Genomic DNA, 25,276 nt, shown 5'->3' on the forward strand with positions numbered 1-25,276 from the left:
TCAGGGAGCGCAAGAGAAGCTGAAGAAGCGCGAGCAGAAGCTCACCCAGTACAGGCAGCATCTCACGGAAATCGAGCTCTGGCTTCAGACTGTGCGCCAGACTCTGCTCTTGGAAACCCGCACAGATACTGAAACCGAGATCCAGATTGACATCAAGGTATTCCAAAAGCTCAGCGAAGAGCTCAAACTCAAGGAAGCCAAATTGGATGAGCTGAAGGCGGTCTGCGAGCAGTTCCAGCAGTACCCAGATTTGCGTGAATTATCACAAACCCTTTCGGAACAGTTGCGAGTGCTCCTCATCATATTCAGTGAACACAAGACTATTCTAAGGACTAAAATCGAGACGCTTCAGGTGATCTTAATCAAGTTGCAAGAGAAGACTCCGGACGCGTCGCTGGATGAGAGCACGCTCGATTCCAGTTCTATGCCCGTTGAGGAGACGCCCGCAGTTGGTGTAAGTATCGAAACCCAAACCGGTGTAAGTCTTACCATCAGCGAAGATACTCCGAAGACATACCGTGGACCAGTCGATGCGGAGACGCAAGCCCAACTATCAGAAGCAGAAATGGATCGAGCTAAAAAGGAATCGATAAAAATAACGAAAACCATTCAGGATGGCCAAGAAACCATTAGCATAGCGACGATGCCAGAAAGGGAGCCGATCGTCGAGGAACCCGACGACGATGACCTTTTGGTCGAGGCTAATTATAACGAGGCGGCCGGACAATCGGCTGTACTAAATATATCGAACGTGCGAACCAATCAACCGTTCGAAACGGTATTCGTAGAACCTGATGAGACCACCACCGAAGTTATAGTTGATGCCGATGGAACGAAGAGGATCATCGTCAAGAAACGCCACTCCTCCGTCATCACTAAGCAACACACCGTCCAGCAACAGCAGCTAACCACAGTGAACACCCTGTCTCAAGACAACGTACCAGTCAGCCAATCCTTCTCGCAGGTATTCCTCGAAGGACAAGAAACTAAAGACGCCATTGCTACCGGAAGCGGTCGCAAGGAGGTTTTAACCACTAGCAACTTTGGTGGAAAACTGATCACCGGTACACCTACGGGCGAGGTCAACGTGCAGGAGTTCCAAACCGAGCCTCAAATGCAATATTCGGTCATCGAGGAGAACCCTAGTCAGATCGAAATGCAAGGCATTCAAATCCGCGAAGGAGATATTGCGATGGTTGCTGGTGATATCCTTCTGCCAGCCGAGAGCGAAATCCATACAAGCAGCTCAACGGTGCGAGCCGTCGTTCAGCAAGTAAAAAGAAAAGTTATAAGACGTACAAGAAAGATCATCCGAAGAATTGTAATCGTAGACGGTAAAGAAACCGTCGAAGAGGAGGTCATCGAAGAACCGGAAGAAATCGAAGTAACCGAAGAGGGCATCCCCAGGGTCAGCATAAACGTGACTCGCACTGAAGATGGTAAAGTGGTGCACGAGGCGACGACCGGTCCACAACCAACGACAACAACAACGACGAACACTATCGTTCTGGATGCCCAGGCGAATCCGGTCGATAAGCTACCAGAAAACGTGACGCTTGTCTCGAGTGCCGATTCCGAGAGGTATGTCGTAGTAGAGCCATCAGCAATCACCACTGCACCACTTGCTCCATTCACTGCACCAACAGAATCTGAACCAGTCGGTGTTCTTTCAGAAGCAAGTTTAAAGACGCCTGGTGTTGAAGTTGACAGCGCCGATAGTTCGCTTAGCATTGATAAAGCACGTAGTGATGATGTTGCACCCAAGAAAAAGAAGAATAAGGACAAGAAATCGTCCAAGGATGTTGAAGACGGCGGCAAGATAAAAACTATAGTCGCAGATTTTATAACTGCTGAGGCGATTCACATCGCATCAACAGCAGAGAAACCAATCCCGAAATCAAGCAATTCAAACCTCTCGTTTATTCAGAAAGAGATTAGCGAGGAAGAGAAACTTTCCTCCGATGCAGCACAGACTGATTCCACTAAGGGCTCGAAAAAGAAAAAGAAACCCAGGGAAATTGTGAATGTAGAAAAACATGTTGAAAATAAGGTAGACTCTGTCATCGAACAGCAATCGACAGTGGAGAAGCCAGATATCAAAAGCTTAGAAAAGACTGAAGAAAAAATAGATTTAGTTGCAATGGAATCTAGTCAAAAAAGTGAAGAATCTCTCTCTAAATATGAAGTCCAGAAGTCATCAGTCGATTCGCAAAAGAAGGTGACTGATGTAACCAAGAAATATGTGGTTGATGAACCAGTGCCAGAACAGCCGCTTGTGAAACCTGACGAAATTGAAATTGCAAAGGAAGCATTGGTATCAGAACAGGATATGCCAATTGAAATTGCCGAACAAAAGAATATTAAGCTCTCCCTTGATGAAAAGGTTACTCAAGAACAAGCACCTAAGAGCGATTTGCTGAAGCAAGAACCATCGACTGAACGTCAACAGATCGAAATCATGTTAACTATCGAAGAGAAGATTCCGCAAACACAAGAAGTGATCAGCGAGAAAGTGAAAACCAAATCCGTAGCATTGTCTCCAATTGTTCCGAAGGCGGAGGTGGAGCATGAGGAACACTCGACGGCCAGCGATATAGATCACGGAGGACGAAAGAGTAAAAAGAAAAAGAAACATAAGGATAGTGAAAATTCAACTCCACAAGTAAATACTGAAACGTCCAAGAGCGACGTTCAAACGCCCGATGACAACAAAGAATACTCTATCGAGACATCCCTCGCCGATTCCACTGACATTATCCTCCCAGAGGACTCTCAAATCTCTTCGGAATCGCCGAAACCCACTCAAGAGCCGTTCGAGCCGTCGGAGCAAGACGAAGGCATATCTGGCAAAGAAACTGGTTACGAAGCTGACAAAACGACGGTCGACGATAGTTTGGCCGACGACGATCAAGACAAGAAAAAGAAAACAAAAAGGAAGAAGCGTAAGCAAAAAACGAAGAATGATGATTCCGAGGAATCGAACTCTCCCAAATCCACTTACGATACATCGGCTGTTGGAGAATCAATACAATTCACCGACGACGAAAATCTTCCCGTCGATGTTCCTAAACCGAAGCCCGATGACACAAAGAAAACTAAGAAACGCAAGAAGGGTAAAAAGGTGGAGGATAAGAACTCCGAAACTGAAGAAGGCAAGGAAACCGAAGACGAGCCACGCGTAGACGAAGCTGAAATTAAAGAGATTCACTCTCCAAACGACTCCTACAAGAGCATATCCACTCAATCTGAAGTAGGAACTGTTAAAATTTTACAAGAGAACATCCTATCTAGTCCGAGCAGTGAAACATCCAATTTGAACGATAATCTAATGAAAATCATTCCTGTAATTGAAGCATCAATTACTCAAGATAATCAAGCACAAACATCCCCAGAGACGACAACTCCTCAAATGTCCAAACCAGATGAGGTTACTTCTCATGAGGTGGCGATGACCCAGCCACAGGTTGAACCCAAACAATTTGAAGTTGTTTCTAGTCAAACATCTCCCGAAACACCATTGGAAACTACCGAAATTTCGATACAAACTTCGGAAGTTGAGGAAAAGCATGTCGTGATTAAACCGGAAACTAAAGATAGTTCCGTTCAAATAGTCGCAGATAATGTGGAGGAAGTTACGCAGACGTCACCTGTGCAAGAACCAATAGTGAAAGTCGCTGAGCTTGTCGAAAGTTCTATCCAAACTGCGACCCCTGATAAACTGGAGATTTCGGAGGAGTCGGTGCAAACCATCCAAGATGCCGATTTGCCCAGAGGCGACTCGGCGATGCAAACCACGATCGTTGCATCCAAAGAAACATACGTGCAAACCATATCACCTGAAAAAACCGAAGTACAAACAGCCGACATTTCCTCTCAGGCTATTCCCAGTGTTCAATCCGCACAAACATCCCCAATTCCTTCAGCACCTCCCATAGACGAAGTCACTCAAACTTCTCCTGTCCAGGAATTACCACAAACCCCAGAACCTAAATTAATCGTCGAACAAGTAATTCAAGAGACGACACGTATAGTGTCTCCAGAAGTTGCTAAGGAAATTGCACCAAAACCAATTGAAGAAATGCCACAAACCATTGCACCTAAACCAGTTGAAGAAATGCCGAAAACTGTTTCTCCCGAGGCAGTTAAAGAAACACTTATACCAGATACATTTGAAATAAGTGATTTACCAAAAGAAACTGAAGAAACACTAGAAATTTCATCCCCAAAACCAATTGAATCAATCGATGATATTTCTTCTGCAACCACAACTTCTACCGAGTACGATGTTATTATTAATGCATCAGTCACAATTCCATCTGAATCTGAAACTAGCGATTTACATACAACAAAACCATTACAATCCAGTTCGGAATCAGATATAATTGAAAAGGAATCAAGTTTGGAAACATTCCTTGAAGCAGAGAGGTCGTCTGATAAGAAGGGAAGTAAACCTAAACAACGTAACAAGAGTAAATCGAAGAAGCAGCCGAAATTAGATGAATCTGCGAGTGAACCAATAATTATTCCAATTAATCCCAACGAATTGTACTCAACTGTTACCCAACACGGCACAAGTTCATCGTCGCCTGTTCTACCTGAAACGGTAGTGGAGTCCACAGTAGTAACGGATCTTGACATCACTAAATTGATGTCTGATAAACTCAAGGATCCTTCAGAGATGGAAACAGTTATTAAAGTATCGGTGACGATTCCTGGAGATTCTCCAGTGGAAATAACGGAGATCCATGAGCCAGACATGAAGTCAGCTCACAGGACGAAGAAATCTGATACCAAGCCCAATGTAAATCTTGATTTTATAACTCAAGAAATCTCTCAGTCATCTGAAGGACTATCCAAGGATGAACCATTAGAGAAAATGAAACAATTACAAACCACCTCTACACACGATATTCCAGTTTCCAAAACTTTGGAAGAAATTTCAGTAACGTCTGTGATAGCTGAAAAGAAAGATGTTCAACCAACTAAAGAACACTTTGAATCAGAAAAACCGAAAGTGGAACTTGCAAAGGATGTTTCAAAGCTTGAAGAAGAAGCAAAAATGATTCCTGATGATTCAAAACCGACTCTCGCAGTAAAATCTGAAACTGTAATTGAGAAATTACCTGAAAAAGTAACTCTTTTAGTAAGTCACGAGAAGGATGTTGTCGATAAACCATCCACTGATCAATTAACTACTGGTATTGATAAACTGCATCAACTTTCTGAAAAAGAACCGCTCCAAGCATCTGAAGTGGAAAAGTCTGTTTCAGAAGAGGTATCTAAATCTTCAATTATTACTAAACCAGTTGAAACGTTGGATATGAAGAAGGTTGAAGAAGTGCGACAAGAAAATCCAGTTGAAATATCTTCACAGCAACTATTTGAAATTCATCAAACAACTGTAGAATCCGTGAAAGAAATGCCGATGCCCACTACTCAAATGGGTAAATCAGGAGATATGAAGAGCTTGTCGTCAGCATTAATTGAAGCAGAGTCTTCAATTGTGCCCATGCAGCAGGAATTATCCATCGATACGACGGAATATCCGAAACCAAAATCTAGGAGTCCAAAGGCCAAGTCGAAGGGGAAACACGCATCTTCTGTGACAATTGAGGAAGTGATGTCACCTACTCAGGTTCATGATACACCTTTAACACCGGGTCCGGACGAATCACCGCTCTCTCCACCATCGTACAGCACTCCGATCTGGAATAAACCTCAAACGTCCTCCGCTGAATTAATATCTGCCGAGAAGCAAATCGAACACGTTCCAATCCAACATGTAAACATCACTTGGAAACAAGCCAAGGCTTTGGAACGCGTGAAGAATTTACAGAATGCTCACAGAACCACCCATCTCACTAACGTACTTTATTTGGCAACGCGCAACGAAGTCGTCACCGACGAATCTATCATTCAGAGGAACAACAATGTGCAGGAAAATTTATCGAAATTGAGAACGGCCGTCGAGCAGAAGGACATCGTCGTTATAGAGCAGACGATTATCACCACCGTCGAAACCATTATAACATGGCTCGATACCATCGAATACAGAATTTATCTGAACCGCCAACAAACCGGAGACGGTCCATCCAAAGAACGTGTGCAGGAATTTAACAATCTCAAGGATGAAATATCGAATATCGGTCAGAGCGTCGATCAACTGCAAACCGCTTTAGACACGTCCAGGGACATCTACAACGAAGAAGATCATGAAAGGTTGACCAGCTATTTGGTTATTCTGCAGGAGCAGTTCAAAGTTATCGAAGTTGTTACGGATGAGAACGAGCAGCTGGCTTCCGAGGATCTGAATAGATGGGAAGAATTTATCAACGGTGTTGAGATCGTCGGTAAAATGATCTTCGATACGAAAGATAGATTGGACTACCTCATCGAAAACTATGTGTCTCCGCAAGTCAAGCTGGAGCAGCTGGAAGAGCTGGAAGTTTGCATCCGTTGTCACATGCTCAAATCTGTTCATCTCATCGCGACTGCTCGTGGCATAATGCGTGACTTCCCCACCAGGGATGTCCCACAGGAGATCTACAGAAACCACGAGATGACGAAGCAGATGGAGAGGAAAATTGAAGCCGAACGCGAGAAGGTGATTCAGTTGCTCGCTTTGGCCGAAGAGTACGATCAAACTTTGAACGAATTCAGCCAAATTGTAGACATTGCCGAAGCACTGGTCGTAAGTTCTATCAACGTAAGGAACTTGCAACATCTCGAGGACGAGATGCAGAGTCACCGTAAGTTCTTCGTCAATCTGAGCCATTGCCGGGCGATTCTCGAGTCGCTCGAGGAGAATCTTGACGCTGAGACGCGATCCTCGCACTCGGTGCTCCATCAAGATCTCTATGAAAGGGCTACGGTTATACTCGACAAAGCATCCGGTAGATTCCAGCGTATGTCTTTGGCCGCATCCAGATGGACTGTTTTAGAGCAGGGAATGCGGGACGAAATAAAGTGGCTGCAAGTGGCGCAGCAGCGTGTTCCGAATCTGAACAGCGTGACGTCCGTCGATTACGATCAGTACATCAACCTGTATCAGTCCCTATCTCTGGATATATCCCATCATCACGCGAAGCTCGCGCACCTCAACAACGTTGCCCACAAACTGCAGGATTTGGTGAACTGCTCGGGAATGGAGCAGACGTACACCGAATCGCTGGAGACCATAACAAAGTTGCAGGACGACGTTAATAATAAACTGAGACGCCTCGTCGCTTTCCGCGAAACTTGGACAACGTACAACTTGCTCAGCGACAAGTTGGAATATTGGTTAAAAGACGCCGAGCAGGCCTTGAACAAGGTCGACGTGCAGCCGGGACCGCAGCCGAAAAACATGCGTCAATTCTGGGTAAGAGCAGTGCAAACAAACATCGATTCCGATTTAAATTTAAATATTGTATCATTCCATAGGAGCTGAAGGCACAGCACGAAGTCAACAATTCGGTGCGACTGAACGCCGCCAGTCATCTGGAGAAGTCCATGCAGATCATACCAGTCGCGGACGAGACGGTGCAGAGGCAGTTCCACTCTGATCTGCAGAAGCAGTGGAACCAAGTGTCCAATAGAATCACGGACATCCAGACCGGTATCATCGACAGTATATCCGCATCGGATGTACCCATCAACCAGAAGCTACAACTGCTGCAGCAGGAATTGGCAGAGTTGAGGGCCACCTTTGATAGTCTCAGTGGAGTAATCAAGAACGAAGAAGAACTCGATTTGTACGTTGAGAGGTTGCAGATCATGGCAGGTAGGATTGAAACCATCCAGAACGAGCTGGGCAAAGTGGGATTACTCTCCGCCGTCGAATCAGACACCGTCGGAGAGCTACTCTCGCACTCCAAACACATTGAAATGATGGTAGCCGAAGAACTAGAAGGTGGCAACATACTTAAAGAGCGTCTGCAGACCATAAGGCGCGGCATGGATCGCGTGCGCAGGAAGCATCTTCAAGTCTCCGGTCTTCTGGATCAGTGCGAAGACGCCGAGAAGATGGGCAGCGATGCCGTCGAGAAGGCAGTGCACGATTGCTTCGAGATCGGAGAAGAGTTGTCAACCCTCTGGCAAGATCTGTTGGGACTGAGGACGCTCCTGCACACCCTCCCCATGAGGTTGAAGGTCTCCATGTCACCAATCAAGGTTGAAAGAGAAATATCTCAACTGATAGATGACCATACCGCTCTGGAGAAACGATGCAGCAATCTTCTTGCCGTGCTTCGTTCCCGTTTGGCCCTTTGGCAGCGATTCGAAAGGCAACTGGAAATGGTTCAGCAGAGTGTGCAAGAGGCCGACTTTATGATGGAACTGCTCACTGTGCAAGGGACCGTCGACTACGAACGACTGAGGAAAGCCACCGAACGCCTAGAGGTGAGTACTAACTACTCTTCAACTATTCCTTCGCATCCTAAAAACAAACGTGATGCAATAATGCGATCCTCCATAGGCAGCAATCGCGACACATTTTTTTTTTGAGAATCGCTCGATGTTAATAACATTCCGATCCCAATTACATCATGTTTAAATCCGTTTTCCGTTGCTAACGCGTCCGTCTGTATCTGCTGTGTCCGATAAGCACTTGGATCGGATCGGAGATGCACTTCGCTCTTTGTCTAAACTTTCGTTTCGCTTTTGAAAATAGTTGTTGAAACTATTTCCGCGCCCGAAAATAGACGGCCTTTTTGATACGTACATCGTCGTATTTCACTTGTGTCGTGCCGTTGCCATTGCAGACTCTGAGTGAGATCATCGCCACGCAAACTTATTTTCGGATCTGTGCAAAATATAATTTGCATTCGAAACGATTATTGCGAAAAAAAATATCAAATAAGAAATAATTGTATATATTTATTAAAATTATTCTTACTTTGATGCATGTTAGGTATTTGGGATCATTTATAAATAGCGCTTATAAATCTTCGTTCACGAAGTGGGTCGATAATTGGACCAGATTTAAGTTCATTACATTCTCTATTTATACTCCATCAAAAATACTTTGGGCTGCGACTTTGAAATTCCCCAATCGAAAGTGAATACATTTTATATTACTATTCCAACTAAATCATCAAATTTATTAATTCAAGTTTAAATTGTCACATAATTAAAAATTCTGAAATACTAATGAAATTTTTCAGATTCTATGATAATGTATTTGTTTAATTAATAAGATAAATTATATTTATGGTCATCGAAAGAACTATCCACGTTGCTTAACTTTCATAAACTATCAAAGGTCTGTGAATATCAATGAAAATATTATCCGTAAATTATTGATATATAAAAATTGATTATTCATATTTGCAAATTTCGTTTTCTTTTCGCCAGTATTCAATTTACATCTTTATCTGCGAAACGTCCGCACTTGGCCAATCTCCAAAGTCTTTGCCAAAAGAGAAATATTTACATACGAACAATAATGGAAATAACTAAATAATTTTCAAATCAACCAATAACAAAAAAAATATATAGACATGACTCATAAATTGACTTTTACGAAACTACATGTAATCAGTTATGTCATTAAAAGTAAATAAATGAATGCACACTTGAAATAACATAAAACTCGGTTATAGCGAACACATTAAAAATATTTATTTAAATAATAAAAATCGGTTATAACGTCAGACATAAAAATCAAAGGCCATTTTGAATGACGTTATGAACGTCTGCAAACGAGTTTTGGTAGTTTGATTATGCATGAATATTCAAAATTTGCAATTTCTCTTTGTTATTTCTATATTTTTTTTTGTAAATCGATGCAACGTTGGAAAGCAGGAAACTTAACAACTATGATGAGAAGTCCTTGAGGAGAAAATCGCGTGGAATCACAATAAATGTTTGAAAAAAAAAATACGTAAATAAATCTAAATAAGCGCACGCGTTTCATATATAATTTAATATAATAATGCAGTTTCGACTACATTTTTTTAAAATTCTTTATGATATCGTTTCCTGCTCTTGTGGTTACATGGATGACCATAATATAATAATAACATTTCATTATATTAAAGGTTAGATTATTAGAAAGAAATAGAAAACATACTTATTTTATTTTAATTATTTAAATATTTCTAATTTAATTTAGTTTTTTTTTAATTCATAATTCAATTATTCCTATTTTGCAATAAAAAGTTTCGTTTAGTTTAAAAACAGATGCAATGATGATTCATACTTATACACACATGCAAATACATTTTACAAATAAACTAAATGCAGTGTGTGATTTGCATAATCAAACAACAAACATATGAAATCGCATGTGAGCTTTATCTCTTGGGAAACTCGAAAAAGAAAATACACGTTTTCTTACATAAAGTTTTCGATTGAATTAACATCTGCACATCATAATAAATATTTATGATCGAGAAGCGCCCGTTTCCTTGAAACGGCGCTCAAAAACCAGCTATGTGTGAACCGCAACAACAGAAATAGAGAGAAAAAAAATGAAATAAACTAACTCTTCAAGGATCGCGGTTTTTGCAAAAGTATCAGTCATCATCGTATTAATTATAATTTCTGTTGATTGGTAAATTTAATTAGTAATCAGTTAATGTATAAAAATAAATAAATATAAAATGTTTATTTGCGATTTCATCGTTCGCACTAACGTACTTAATTTTCATGCGAAGATACATTTTATTTCAATTTAAATTTAGTCGGATTGTTATTTTTTGTCCTTAACTAGTTTTTGAAAACGGATTGAGCGGAAGTCGAATAGTTGATTCTACTGACATAATTGTACGTTCGTACGAATATTTGTACGGTGTTTATGGAACGTACATTAGAAATAATGCGCTGACTGTTTGTGATTCCTCAACTGGGGTCAAAGCAAATATTCTCACATGGGTCAAGAGCACAGATTTTCGAGCGTTCTATCGTTATCCATTCCGGTGATTCGAGCGCGCGATAAAGTGTCTGTACGTTATCTAACGATAGCGCAGCGAAATCCCAATAATAAATCAATTTCAAAGCTCTCGCGAGCGATTTTCTTATTCAAACACACGGACCCATCCATGCCCGCTACTCTCCCTCCTGGATGTTGTGATAACAAACGCTACGGCGAGGTTTTCGCCGTCCGAGGAGGAGACCTTAGTAGCGAAGTAGACGCTCCATAGTTCAGAGCTCAAGTCGTGCTGCCGTGTGTTCGGTATATAAAGATTTCACCCGGGAAAGTTATCTAGATTCTAGGTAGATACGCGGATTTAGATTTGGCCTGTACAAATTAAAGATTGTTGCGACGTGTTCGCATTTTGTTGATTCTCTATTTTAAATAATGAAACGCCGCTGATAAGAAGGATATAAATTGCATCATCGTTCTGTGTTTGTTGTGCGGAGTTTATAAAACAAAATAATAATATATTGTATTTTTGTTGTTGTTCATATTTCCTGTTTCCTGTTTTAAAGAGTGTTTCCGGTGATTTGGTGAGCCGCGAAAGTTTGATTGCTGAACTGCGATCCGCCGCTCGACCTCTATCCGATAGCTGCACCGCGGAGGTTTCTGCGAGAGTGGAAGCAGCCGTTTCGGAGGCCGTCATCGCCTGGGAGGATACCTGCAGCAACCTGAGGGAGCTGTGCACGAAGTACCAGCACGCGGCGGATCTCTGGAAGCAGTACAGGGAGACGAGTGATCTGGTGAGGGAATGGCTTGACAACTGCATCGAAACCGTAGCTGATTTGGAGCCGGACGAGGCAATCAAAACTGTTAAGGTAAGATGCGTGCAAACATTTTTAGAAGATTCTCATCGCTCTTATTTTTATTGTATACACGCTTAATTACTTCCGAGCCATGCACGAATCGTAATTACCGCAGTTTTACGAGTCAGAAACATTGTTAGTACTTTTTTTTAATCTTTACTGTTAACGAAAATACCGAATACCGCTAATTTCCTGTACTTTTTATGGGAAACGAAACATTGTAAGTGAAACCTAATTGCTTTACTAAAATCGTGCGATGCCGGACAGGAAGGAAGTTTACATATCCAATCAAAGTCAATAGTTTCAATGCATTAGCAGTAATATATTTATTTAATTCATAATTAAAAATAGATCATTATTGTTACATTACATACATAGTGAAATTTGAGTTATCTCTAATATCAAAGATGACATAATGAAATTAGTATTTTTTTTGGTACAAAATCTGTCATGTATGTAATAGGTCTATTTTGACCTAACTCTTATTAACTATGATGATAGAGATAATGAATGTTTACTGCAAATGATAACTTTTTTTTATCGTAAATGACATGAACACTTGAAATTCAATATGTCAAGTCTATGTAATAGATATATTCAATTATTATTAAAATACGGCACATAATAGTTTATTGCTTCCAAAAGTTAAGCAACGCGTCTAGAGGATTACAAATTTAATTACTCTATATATTTAATACAAACAATATTATTACATTTTTATGTAATTAAATATTTTATTGAAAGTAAATTTGAAAACAAAGAGGAAAGTAAATTTATGTTGGTACTTAATAATCTGCAATTTAAAAGACAAAGGAAAATTAAAGAAATTTAATTCTGTTGCGAACAATAATTACATACATACGTTCTTCACACGTTTCATTGTATTCTCTATGATCATTCACGTGTGACGTTAGAATCATACAAAAATTACAAACTTTGACTCTAATTTATTTCTAAATGTGTTCGAAGATTTCTCATGATTAATATAGAAATTCCTTTTTACTTTCATTCATTCATTTTTAGCGTTTTTTATGTTAGTTAATCTGAAATGAAAGTTATTTATTTATTTATTGTTTTTCTATGGTAATTCATTGCTTAGAGCAAAAATCAGTTAGAACTTCACTAAATTTTAAAACTTTAAAAATTTAATAATTTCAATAATATTTTGAATATTATGATTTTCATTAGTAAAATATGACAAAATGGAATTATAATTGTGAATGGTATATTTATTTTTGGTAAAACAAAATGATACATTTTTATAATAGGTGTAATAATACTATTTCTGGACTGAAAATACTTCAAAGTCGATTGGAATGGAATGTTATGAAACGTCTATTTAAGGCTACTTGTTTGGAGATAAACCAAACTTTGGTATAAATAAATATGAAGTAGGTTTCGAAATATCCAAGCTATGTCCTACATTTTTTTTTTCCATCTATTTACAATCAGTTTGATTTGAAAACACAGTTAATTTCTTGTTGTTTTTATTAACAATGTATGAAATTTTTCACTTTTCTTTCACATATTTCACATTTATTTACTAATTTAAATGTGCTAATTTCTTTGATTATTGATAAATTTAACTAAAAATACAAACATTTAACATAAGGAAGTTATGTTAATGTATTACCAGAATCATTCATTTATTCACATGTATATAATTATACTTTCTTTTAGTGATAATGATATCATCACCTTATTTCCGGTGATTCAATTATTTACAACAACAACAAAAAATTGTTAATATTTTCTGCATGAATATTGGATTGTTATTTTTCCTTTCATGAAGGTAATATATATGTTTTCAATTGACGAGTTGTTGTTGAATTATAAACAGCGAGAAATTAACACCCGACGATACTTGTATTTCTCGATTGTTTTTGCAGCATTATTGATTCTGCAGATCGTCAGGGTCCCTCGTTTTGTGACCCTCCGTTTATTTTATCACTGTTATAAATAGAGTCCGCGGTTCGTTCCGTAATTAGCCGTTATAAACAAACAGATAAAAGAAACGTTTCAATTCTCTCATCTAAGATTTGAATACAGTTTCTGTTTCTTATTTTTATATAGTGGTGCGTCCTCACTGTGTACGAAAAGCAAAGATTTTCTTAATATGTTGACAACTGACAGATTCAGATGACAATGGTGATACTAAAACTACTAAAGCTGTAAATGACGTATGACACTTCTTAAGATATTTTGTATTTCGAAGGCAGTGTGTATGTACCACTAGATAACTTCCATTGAAAGACGTTCTTCTTCTAATTCTTACTAAATATCCCGTGGGAAGTCTGTTTTTGCCATTTACCTAATGATGCGTTTCACGTCTGAAATATTCACGACTTTTTCCCATAGATCCGTCATTCTCACACACTCTCTTTTGCTCCTCTCTATAAACGTACGCCGATAAATCTTCTGAAGGTAAACAATCATCATAAAGTTCAATTACGTAAATTATTTTTTTGTAAAACGTTGTCTTAACTTGAAAAAGCACTTAAAAATACATTATTTTAGTAAAACTTCGATTAAATATTCTTAATAATCAAATTTAAGAACAAATTTTATAAAAAATTTGTAATTTGTTTTACCTTCTTTAAGTGGATTAATTCAGTTGAAGTTTTAACTTAACACGTTTTGTATAAGCTCTTAAATATATAAATAAATTTTATCACAATTGAACCAGAGTAACAGATCACAATTTAAAAAGCAAAAAGAACAATATTGTGTTTACATTCTAACTTTGCAATTTCTTGGCGTGGATTTTTGAAATCCATTTTTTTTTCCAAATGTTTTTATTGGGTAAGGTTTTTGCGAGTTTATCCCCACCACCAAACACGAAAAAGCGACGGTTCTAAGTTTTCAGGTTTCAGATAAGCACTTTTCTGAAATTTGTTATTTAGTTACCTTTGGGATATCTTGGGCTGAGTTTGTTGCAACTCTCGAAGTACAAAATAGTTTAATATTTTGATATACGTAAATAAATAAGTGAAAATGGTGCAGGTTAAACAAAATAAGATGAGGAGGAATCTGCGCGCTCAGAACATTCGTGATGTGTACAGTTCGAACATCACAAGATTACGTTGCAAAACGAAATTTTCCAATTACGTTATTAATCCTAAGGTATGAGAAATATGTTTTTCATTACGTTGTTTACCATAGATAAGACTTATTTTGTCTAAATAATTAATTGATTCAGTAATGACAATTAAGATTAATTTGTTGACTAGATCAAAACTGTTTTTTGTTAATAATTTTTGAAACTCCAATTGTATAATTATTGCCATTACATCTAGATTTATCTCGCGTATTTCCTACTAAATACAGTGATCATATTGCTGCGATGAATATGGAAATATGAATATCTGCTTGGTTTCCAAGGAATGTGCTGGAGCTACAGAAAGACCGGCCGTGTTTTCTCTCATACCAAGAGTTCAAGAGCTATTTATACGAGTGTAAATATTAATCCGAATCAGTCAATCTTCGTAAAGATTCCTCATTTCTTCTGTATAACATCCACTTCCATGAAAGAGAAATGGCAAAAGCTTTCCTCTTGATATTTTTCTTCTTTTTTTTTGTCTCTCTATATGTTTGTTGATTTGCACAGCATCCGTTTCATGCGGATGCGTGATAATTTTAGTTCACTTTCGTAACCGTTTATTTGCGTATCAAATATGTCGCGACTTCGGTAAATATCGTTAGACTTACGCTCGTTAAAAATGGATTAGAGTTGTTGTTGTTAGTAAAATCTGTAAACACGGTTGTAAAACTGTTAACCTAAGTTTCATTTTGACATTATTTAGTTGTTCAAATAACAATAGTAAACTTGCATTGTTTTTTTTAACAATAATACAATTCGCTAATAATTCCAATAATTAATGATAATTGCTGATTAAAAATAACTGTCAAAATTTGACACATATATTGTCATATTGTGTCCACACTACACGTGTCATAAATATCTGTCAAACTTATATTGCTTGTCAAATCTGAAATTTGTCCATATATTTGAAACAATACGTTGTTTTTTTTATGAATGCTTACAAAATATTTTTTAAATCACAAATGATTATGATGTTTTTGAAATTTAAGTATTTTCACAAAAATCCCTACTTTTATTTTAAAATTATTTAGTTTCTAAATAATAATAATAACATTCATTTCCAATTATTTAAATCAACTGTCACAATTTGACGCTTAATATTGTCATGTTTTGTTCACACGTCTCTTAGATATTTGTCCAACTGTACTACATGTTAAATTTTATTATGGACAATATTTTTCCATTACAAATGATTATGTTGTTGTTTTTGTTTTAAATTTAATTATTCCAACTGATGACAGTAAAATGGAAAGTGTTTTCGCTGAGATCATCAGTAAATGAGAATCGTTCGTTTTTTTTTTTAAATTTAAAATTAAAGTACGTGGAAAAACAAGCAGTTGATTAAACATTTATAAGTTATATACATATATAAAACAACATTAGTAAGCGATTTTGGTTTGGCTTGGATTTTAAAATTCCGAACGTAATGCAAATGTAATGAACACCGATCATAAGGTAAATAATAATTTGAAGGTACGTGCAAAAATGTGTCGTGTCCGAGCTGCGTTTATTCAACCCAATTATGAATGGGAATTGTTGTCATTAAGTGATAAAAAAAAAATTATAATATAATTCGTGGCGTTATTTTGAATTGCTCGACTCGACAACATGTACATGTTTCGGTGTGGAGGCTATGTAAATAAGCTGTAAGTGCGTCGTCGACGCGTCTAATTGAATCTACCGATTTGTTTACTCGTTATGAAGCGAACCACGTGGGTTGATTCTGAAAGAAAAAAAAGAAATAACAACTTCAATTCAGTGCGTGCGGAATGATGAAGTGTGGATGTTCACTACGCAGCATCCCATCCCGCATCTCCACTGATTCGATCGATATGCAACAGCAAGGGCGGTTCTGGGGTGTCCACCCTCGCAGCTGCAGACGAGAAAACCAATCGTTTTGTCGCGTTGCTTAATGCCGGAGAATGCCGTCGCGTGTAACTGGTAAAAATAGAAGAGGAATAGAGATCGGTTGTGCGAAATTTTATAAAAATAACTCGGAAGTCGATTAGGAAACGTCGGTTCCTTTCGAAAATATAATACACGAAAGAGAATAATCATTCCTGTGTGATGCGACCCACATCCTCGTGACACCTACATTTCAAATAAAACAACATGTGCACCCCCGAAGAACTCAAGGTAACCATAAACATCATCATCATCATCATTATGATCAGATATTATTATTATTGGCAACGCGCTTTCGTTTTTCATCCCCTTGAAAGAAAGAAAAAAAATAAAAAAGAGTTGTTGTTTTTGTTCACGCTAATTGCACTTTCGCACCAATAATAATTTTGTTGTTATTCTGATGGAGCACGCGACGGCAGCTCAAGCGGCGCGATATCGCTCCAAATGCGGGCGATTTTTCTTTCGATCTTCCTTTTTTTTCGTGTTTGTTTGATAGGGGGGGCGCGCGCGCCCTTCCACAACTTTAATTTCACACAGAAATAGTTTGGCCCAAATTTGCGATTACCATCGAAAACCGCACAAAACAAGCGGCGTGTTCCAATCACAATTATGATGTGATATGATATATATGATACTTTTTTTTGGCAATTTCATAATTTCCGGAATTATTTTTGCTTTTTGTGTCAAATAAAATACTCGAGTATTTCATCGTTTACGCTTGTTTGCTTCTTTTTAAATTGATGTATGTTTATAACTCAGAAAAACTTATTGCATTTGCGTAGTCAAAAGTTGATTAATAAGTGTAATGATGAATCTGGACTGCATTTATTCAAATATTGTATATGATTTTTGTCTTAAATAAAAATAATAATGCTTTGATATATTGTAAATTGTTCTAAAACCAATTTGCCACGTCTACACTATGCGTCAGTGAAATATGAAATATTTAAATTTAACAAAATCGAGATGGTTTTGTATTTTAAATTGTAAAATTATTTTTTATATGTATTTTATTATTTATGGCATTTTCGTAATTTCCGGTCTGCGATTGCTGCTGTTTAGCGCCAAACGCTTTTCGCTATAGTAATAATATCTGTAATGCGTTGCGTGTCTTGGCCAAAGTTCGATTTCAATTTTGGCCCGCCGCGGATTCCAATCAAATCTAATTGAAACGGGCCGTTAATATTCAAGGTTAATGGGTGGGTGTTGAAAGGGTGTATTTTGATTTTCTCTCTTCCGTTCGTTTTGGGTGGTAGTGCGAGTATAATAAATGTGCTACCTCTCAAATACTAAATTCTATTTTGTTCTCAGGTGTGCGAAGAGACGCTGTCGGCCCACACGGCCCGTTTGGCCGAATTGAAGCAGTTGGTGTCCGGCATCGCCGCAGCCGTCGGTCTGGACGGAAACGCACTCCTCGGTGGAGAGGTCGAAGCCCTCGGACAGAGGTTGCAGGATGTCAGGGAGTCCCTGACAGTCCTCGCCGATGTCGCCGAAGCCCGGGCGCAGACCAAGGCTGAGGCGAAGAAGGAGCTCACCTCCACCAGAGCCTATCTGGATTCAGTTCAAAAGGTGAATAATCTGAAGACGATTTGATGAATTTCAATTTGCAACTAAATCGATCATATTATTTTGCAGAACTTGAGCTCCATCGACGATGAAGATGATAGCGAAACGAAGCTGAAGTCGCTGCGCGAACAGCTGCTCGCCCTCAGCAACACCGAGGGACAAATCCAGAGCATCAAGGATAAGTCGCTTCGGGCTTACCAGGTGACGCGTAACGAAACATCGGTCATCGAAATCCTCGAGCTATGGCAGCAGGTGTTCAGGGAAACGTTCCAGCAGTACCATCGTCTTAGCACGCGCCTTGTCAAGGACGAGGACGGCGCGGCCGCCTTGAAATTATGGCAGGAATACCTGGTGCACGTACAGCAGTTCCTCTCCGGCTCCATACCCGGCGATTTCCACAGTCTCTCCGAGCACCAACAATTGTGCCAAGTCCACCAGAATCTCCTTACCACCCAGCAGAATGTTCTCAGGCCGTTGGACAAGCGGGAGAGCAAACTTGCCGGAGATTTGGTGGAGGTCAGCGTAATGGAACAGTTCAATTCGTTAACGAATCTGCACAACGAGACTTTGGCGCGCATCATCGATCGGCATGCCGAGGTGGAGACGCGTCTGGCCGCTTGGAAGCGTTACAGGTACGATCAGAGTAGCATACTCGCCTGGCTGAAGGACATGGAGAAGGAGCGAGAACGACTCCAGCTGAAATACATCCACGTCCGACGAATTCCCAAAGTGCTCGCACGCATCCAGGGATTGATCGGAAAGGTGCCGCAAGGCCAGAAGCAATCGGACGATCTCCAGAAGCAGCAAAATGTCTTACTGGAGTTCTGCGACGATGCCCTTGCCACCTCCATCCGTATGGAGCACGTGGCCATCAACCAGAGAATCTCCAATCTGCAGGCCGGTCTGGAAACGTGGAAGCAATTCCTCGAACGCATCACCAATAACTACCAGTCGTACGACGGTAACGTTGCCAAAGTGCAGAAGGCTTTCGATGGCATTTTGGACGTGATCACGCAGGAGGTGCCGAACTCCAGTTTCGGCGTGAACAACAGATTGGAGAACTTGCAGCGGACCAGGGGCAGATTGAACAATTTGACTAAGGATCTTGAAGAATTGGATGTGACCAAAGAACAGCTCAAGGAATGCATCAGTCCGGTGGATATGAAGACCATCAATCAAAGAATGTGGTTACTGTGGCACCAGCAGAGCGATTTAGATCATCAACTTTCGGTGCTCATCCACCAACTTGAGGAGAAGCTCGGACTTCGATCAATGTTCGAGACGCGACAGAGCCGGTTCATCACGTGGACCAGCGAGCTGGAGAAACGCATCGATCAGGAAACGGAAAGCTACGGTCCTGAAAAGGATCCATCCGAGATACTGCACAAGCTAGAAACTGAACTGCAAGCGGAATTATCGCTGAAGGAGCGCGAATACAACTGGCTCGTTACCACCGGTAACGAGCTGGTGGCAGCTTGCGGCGATGAATACAGCGATGTTGTCGCCAAGCAGAACATCAAGGTGAGAACAGAAGAAGTGCAGACTGCATGGGAAAGGTTGAAGGCTCTTGGAGCATCCCGAGCTAGCAAGATACACGAGATGATACAGACCATGTCGCAGCTCGAGCTGCGGATCGAAGAGATCCGAGCGTGGTTGACTCAGATGGAAAAGGATTTGGCTATGGCCATAACCTTCGAAGACACCACAAGAAATGCGATCGACTTTAAACTACAGGAGCACGATAAGCTGAAGAAAGCTATCGAAAAGGAGAGCGGCGATATCGGGGATGTGCTCAACCTGTGCGAACTGCTTCTAAGCGATGCTGACGTGTGGAAAGCGCATTTCACGACCGACAACATCACCACGGCAATCCAGAATCTGGAGAAGCGGTGGAAGAACGTCTGCGGTCAATCCGCAGATCGCAAGCGGAACATTCAGTACATCTGGCAGTTGCTGCAGGAGGTGCTGGTGCTTAGTGAAGAGCAGGAGCACTGGTTGTTGCAGCAGGAGAAGAAAATGAAGGAACTAGATAGGCCGCTCGACAAGCTGACGATGGATCAAGTGAAGGACCGCATGGGCAAGTTGGAGAAACTGAGTGCAGAGGTGCGCGCCAACAACGGGGGGAGCTTCAAGCGTCTCGGAGAGACGTATTCGAAATTAGCCAAGGCGAACAATCTGGAGCCTAAAAATATCCAACGGCACACGAGCAAAGTTAGAACTATTCTGGAACGGTGGAGTGCACTCCGCTCGCAATGCGACGACCTGATGGGCCGTCTGCAGAAGGAGATTTCATTCTATCAAGAATTCGTCGCTGTCCACGAAAACGCCGTCATAGGTCTAAACAAGGTGGACGCGCATCTCACGAAGTTCCAACATTTGGACATTGATCCAAATCAAACGCCCGACCAACGGCTCACTCAACTACAGGTAAGATGCATATCCAAGACAGGCACAACAAAACAACAACAGTCCAAAAATACACATTTTTCCCCTCGAAACGTAAACATAAATAAAACCGCGGTGCATGTTTACATGACTTCAAATTCCAAGAATTAATAGTCTTTGGTTGAACGTTCAGTAAACCGCGGTTGACGATTAAATTAAATTTAAGTTAAACTTTCTCAATTTAAAATTGAATGAATTTGTCAATTAACATGTAATTTGGTTTGCGATAGTTTTAAATAATTTGACAATTTTCCATTACGCAAATTTACTAATTGTAATGATAAACAAATCTGTATTTGCGAAACCTATTATTGCAGAACATCGAATCGGAATTGGCGTCGCACAGCAAGACGTTAGAGGATGCTGACAGACTGGGCCTGCTCATCATGCAGAGGAGCCAGAAAGGGGACATCGCGAAAGTACAAGAAATGATTGACGAATATCAGCTGTTGTGGAAGGACATCCAGGGAAGGATAACGATGCTTAAGAGCGATCTCGCCGATCAGGTGAAGCAGCAAAGCGATCGCCTGCGACGCGAAGTGGATGAGAGCGTGCAGGTGGATACGTTGCCGTTTGAACGGGACTCTGCTGTTCAGGTGAACACATTGCCCGGGAGACTGCAGAGGATGACCTCGATCAGCGCCAAGGATGCGTACCTCATGGAACTGATCTCCGGTTTGAACGAGTGCGCATCGAACATCGAGAAGCTGGAGGCGATGGTCGGAAGCGACATCCCTGAGCAGGGATCTCCAGAATTGCACACCACCGGAAAGAAAATAGCCAAGCAATCAGCAACTTGCCAATCGTTGGTGGAGCTGATCAGACATCTGTGCGATACACTGGTGAAGGAATGCAACGCGACGCCGGAAGAGGCCAAAGCTGAGGAGGTGCAGCAACTAAGCGATAAATTCGATAAATTGCTCAAAGCCGCCAAAGCGAAAGAACTGAAAATACGCGAATTAAGGTACAGTGTTTGATAATAGTTTTATGCGCGGTTATGGCTTAATGTAGACACATATTAACAACAAACTTGGTGTTTGGTCTTACTAATTTTTGGTTTTCTTTGTTTCTCTTCGATCTGCAGGTCTTCCTTTGACGCTTATAACTTTTTGTGTGAACAGTAAGTTTTATTGCTACTACTACTACTTTTGTTAATTAACTTGACCCCATTTGTATTTGTGAATTACGTAATTAATTGGTAAATTTTGTTTTTGTAATTGCAGCGAGGCCGGAAGACTTTTGTGTCCTCTGTGCACGAAGCGCAACTGGGCTCAGTTGGAGAATGATCTGTGGAGATTGGAGCAGTGGCTCCAGGTGGCCGAAGGCACGCAGAAGGGACAGAAGACACCGCCATCGAACATTGAACAACTCGAAGATGTGATTCAGGATCACAGGGAATTCCTGCTGGATCTGGACAGTCACAAGAGCATTGTGCGGTCTCTGAACATCGTCGGGACGCATCTCGCCGATCACACAGAGGATACGAGCAGAGCGGTCAAGCTTCGAGCCCGTCTGGAAGCCGACAACAAGAGATGGGATCTGGTCTGCAAGAATGCGACCACCTGGGAGACGCAGCTGCAAAGGGCTCTGATGGATGTAAGTTTTCAATCAATTTCCTGTGATTCTTTTTTCTATTTTCAATATAATTGTTTTATTAGAATCGTCAATTCCACAACATCGTGACCGAGCTATGCTCGTGGCTAGAGAAGACGGAGCAGAAGATCCGCGTCTCGGAGCCAGTCGATCTCACGGTGGACATGGACACCATCAACAACAAGTACATTAAGTTCACTGAGCTGAGGGCCGAGCTGGAACGATGCGAGCCGCGCGTTATGAGTCTGCAGGAGGCTGCGAATCAGCTTCTTCGTAGGGACGGGGCACCGGAGGGTTCCTCCACGATATGCGCCCGTCTCACGGAGCTCAGATTAAAGCTTCAATCTCTGATCCGCCTAACAAGTATTTACATCCTGAAGCTTGGCGCTGTGCTTGGCAAAGATCCGAACGAGCTCATGCAGACCACCGCTTCGGCCGTTGGCGCCGCCCCGCTGCATAACCTTAGTTATGACGTAAGTTTAACAAATCGATGCTGTATTTTGTAAGTAAACTTAAAATTAGTAGACGACAAGCGAAAACAGCGGAGAACATCTTATTTATTATGTATATCGTAGATTAAGATATTTGTGCCTTAGTATAAAACCTCTTAGCGTTGTTTAGTAGAACCATCTCTTTTAATGTAAATACTACGGAAAAATGAAATTATCGCCGATAATTTTGTTAATCCAACTTTAGGAGAGATATCGAATAAATCTATCAATCTATAAAACTCTCTCGCTCTCCTAAGGTTGGAGTGTATTTCATATTTATTACTCCCATTTTTTATATAACGATTTATTGTAAAAACATAAAACATAGTATGTAAGCTATTGTTATTTTACTATTATTATTTAGAGTAATTACCTTTTTACAAAAATTATTTTGAAACGAATGCACAATTTCACCCTTTGTTTGCGTTTGGACAGCTTCTGGACCAACCCAGCGCCGCACCAGGTCCTTCCAATGCACCCGACAACGATGCCAACACGTAAATATATTTTTATTATTATTTTTTCCTCCTCCCCTGTACGATCCACCCTTTAGATACTTACATAATAGTAAACTCACTTGAAATAGACCTAGATACGCTTTCTCACTACGCGATACTCACCAAGAAACTACTCACGAAATAGGCTTTGGTAGTCACGGAGATTACTCATTTGTTTATCAGTAGAAATATATTGACCGTTATGGCAGTAGTCATGGAAACTACGCCAAAAGTTCAGATTACGGAGACAAGTAAATTGGCGAATATCGCGTACCGTGAAAGGCTTCGTCTTTTATTATTTAACTGTAATATTTCGTTTTTCTTTTCTTTGTAGCGGGTCATCAGATGACCGAGAGATAAACACGACGGTGCTGAGGAAAGGCTATCGGTTTTTGGGTAGAGTCGTTCGAGCCTCGCTTCCCATCCAGGCTCTGATGCTGCTGCTCCTCGGGGCGGCATCCCTTGTGCCGTTCAGCGAAGACGATTACAGTTGCTCGCTTCTGAACAGCTTCACCAACAATATGCAGCCTTCGTACAGGTACAACGGCCCGCCGCCGCCCCTCTAGAGACTTTCGTCATCTGAGAGCGAAAGAAACGGCAAAAGCAATTCTCTTCATTCCAATTTTATATAAATCAAATCCTTTCATATTTATATATCGAAGCAAAGAAAAACATATTTATACTATTACTACTACTTAGGTTACTATTACGTTTATATAAACTACTCGTATTGATTCTTTTTGTATAAGTTCGGAACGCATCGCGTCTTTTGCGTTCCTTATTATTTTTTCGCAAGAAACGTATCGAACTTAAAACAAAAGCACTGTAAAAGATGATGCAAACCTCCTCCTTGATGATTGACTGACGCGAGTCGTTATTTTGTATACTACTATATAAATATTTATTATAAATGAGATTTTTTTTTTGGTAGGACGTATAATATTTTGTATAACTCGGAACGATCTGCTGATGGACTTAACTAATTGCGTAACGCGTTGCGACGCGTTCGAATATATATATATATATATATTTATCTGTATATTGGGGGAATCTGTAATGTAAATGATGATGAAGATGATGGAAGAAAGGAAGTACATGTGAGACGCACAGCCGCGTTTTTTTCCCTTGTATTTTTCAAATTATATATATTTTATATTGTTATTATTTTTTTTAAATGTATTGATAATAATGATAAGATGGTTGTGAGGAAGAATGCGGGAAAATTCGTTCAATTTCGGGGCTCGATCGGAGTGGAACACGATAGAACCCGACGACGTATTTCCCGTTTCAGTTCCGCTTCCGGTTTCCAAACACCCCTCCCCAACGGTAGGCTGCGAACTCTCCACGCAGTCTTGACCAAAACTATCTCTCTCCAAAAACAAACCCACTTCCGACGCGCGCACGGACTCTCCACCGTCCGCACGTCCGGAAACCAGAAACCGGAAATGGAACACGACGCTTCCGCAAAAAAAGAAAACGGACATCCCCCGCTTCGAGTTTTTTTTTATTTCGTTTATTACGGTGCTATAACTAACACTGATGATTTCTTTAAGTTTATTATTTCTTATCGTTATTATTATTATTATTATCATTATTATATACACTTTTATTTCTCACATATATTTTTTATGATTATTATTATTATTTTATTTTTGGTCCTTTATTATTATTATTATATCCTTTTTATTTTTGTTTGTTTTTATGTGCGTTTAATTTTTTCGTTGTTATGGCTTCAAATGAATATTCGCTTGTTTATATATGTACAATTTAAGAGACAGATAGGATTGTTTATTCGCAAAAGAAATGAAACGAATACGGAAAATGCGTATAAGTTATTATTCTCCCGTTATATTATTTTCGAAAAAAAAAAATACACTGTGAAAATATGTTGTAATTTTAAATAAACGCTATTTAATTTTAAAAATATGTTTATCCGTTTTATTTTACTGTTTTTCCCAATTTCCCAACAGTTT

The 25,276-nt window shown here is 40.0% G+C and overlaps 1 protein-coding gene across 1 annotated transcript in view; it reads left to right on the forward strand.

The window, feature by feature from the left end:
- LOC108556450 (titin-like) overlaps positions 1-24,742 on the forward strand; it is a 42,909-nt gene extending 18,167 nt beyond the window's left edge. The window contains exons 4-14 of the mRNA XM_017912583.1: positions 5-7,360; positions 7,423-8,379; positions 11,413-11,715; positions 18,023-18,280; positions 18,347-20,704; positions 21,040-21,686; positions 21,807-21,842; positions 21,946-22,318; positions 22,381-22,788; positions 23,242-23,303; positions 23,638-24,742. Of these exons, the coding sequence (XP_017768072.1) occupies positions 5-7,360; positions 7,423-8,379; positions 11,413-11,715; positions 18,023-18,280; positions 18,347-20,704; positions 21,040-21,686; positions 21,807-21,842; positions 21,946-22,318; positions 22,381-22,788; positions 23,242-23,303; positions 23,638-23,869 (12,990 nt within the window). The 3' untranslated portion in view covers positions 23,870-24,742. The remainder of the gene's footprint in view (positions 1-4; positions 7,361-7,422; positions 8,380-11,412; positions 11,716-18,022; positions 18,281-18,346; positions 20,705-21,039; positions 21,687-21,806; positions 21,843-21,945; positions 22,319-22,380; positions 22,789-23,241; positions 23,304-23,637) is intronic.
- Positions 24,743-25,276: the final 534 nt, after the last annotated feature.

The sequence above is a fragment of the Nicrophorus vespilloides genome, unplaced genomic scaffold, assembly GCF_001412225.1.
Source record: "Nicrophorus vespilloides isolate i.1.1-1 unplaced genomic scaffold, Nicve_v1.0, whole genome shotgun sequence".
Taxonomy (NCBI): domain Eukaryota; kingdom Metazoa; phylum Arthropoda; class Insecta; order Coleoptera; family Silphidae; genus Nicrophorus; species Nicrophorus vespilloides.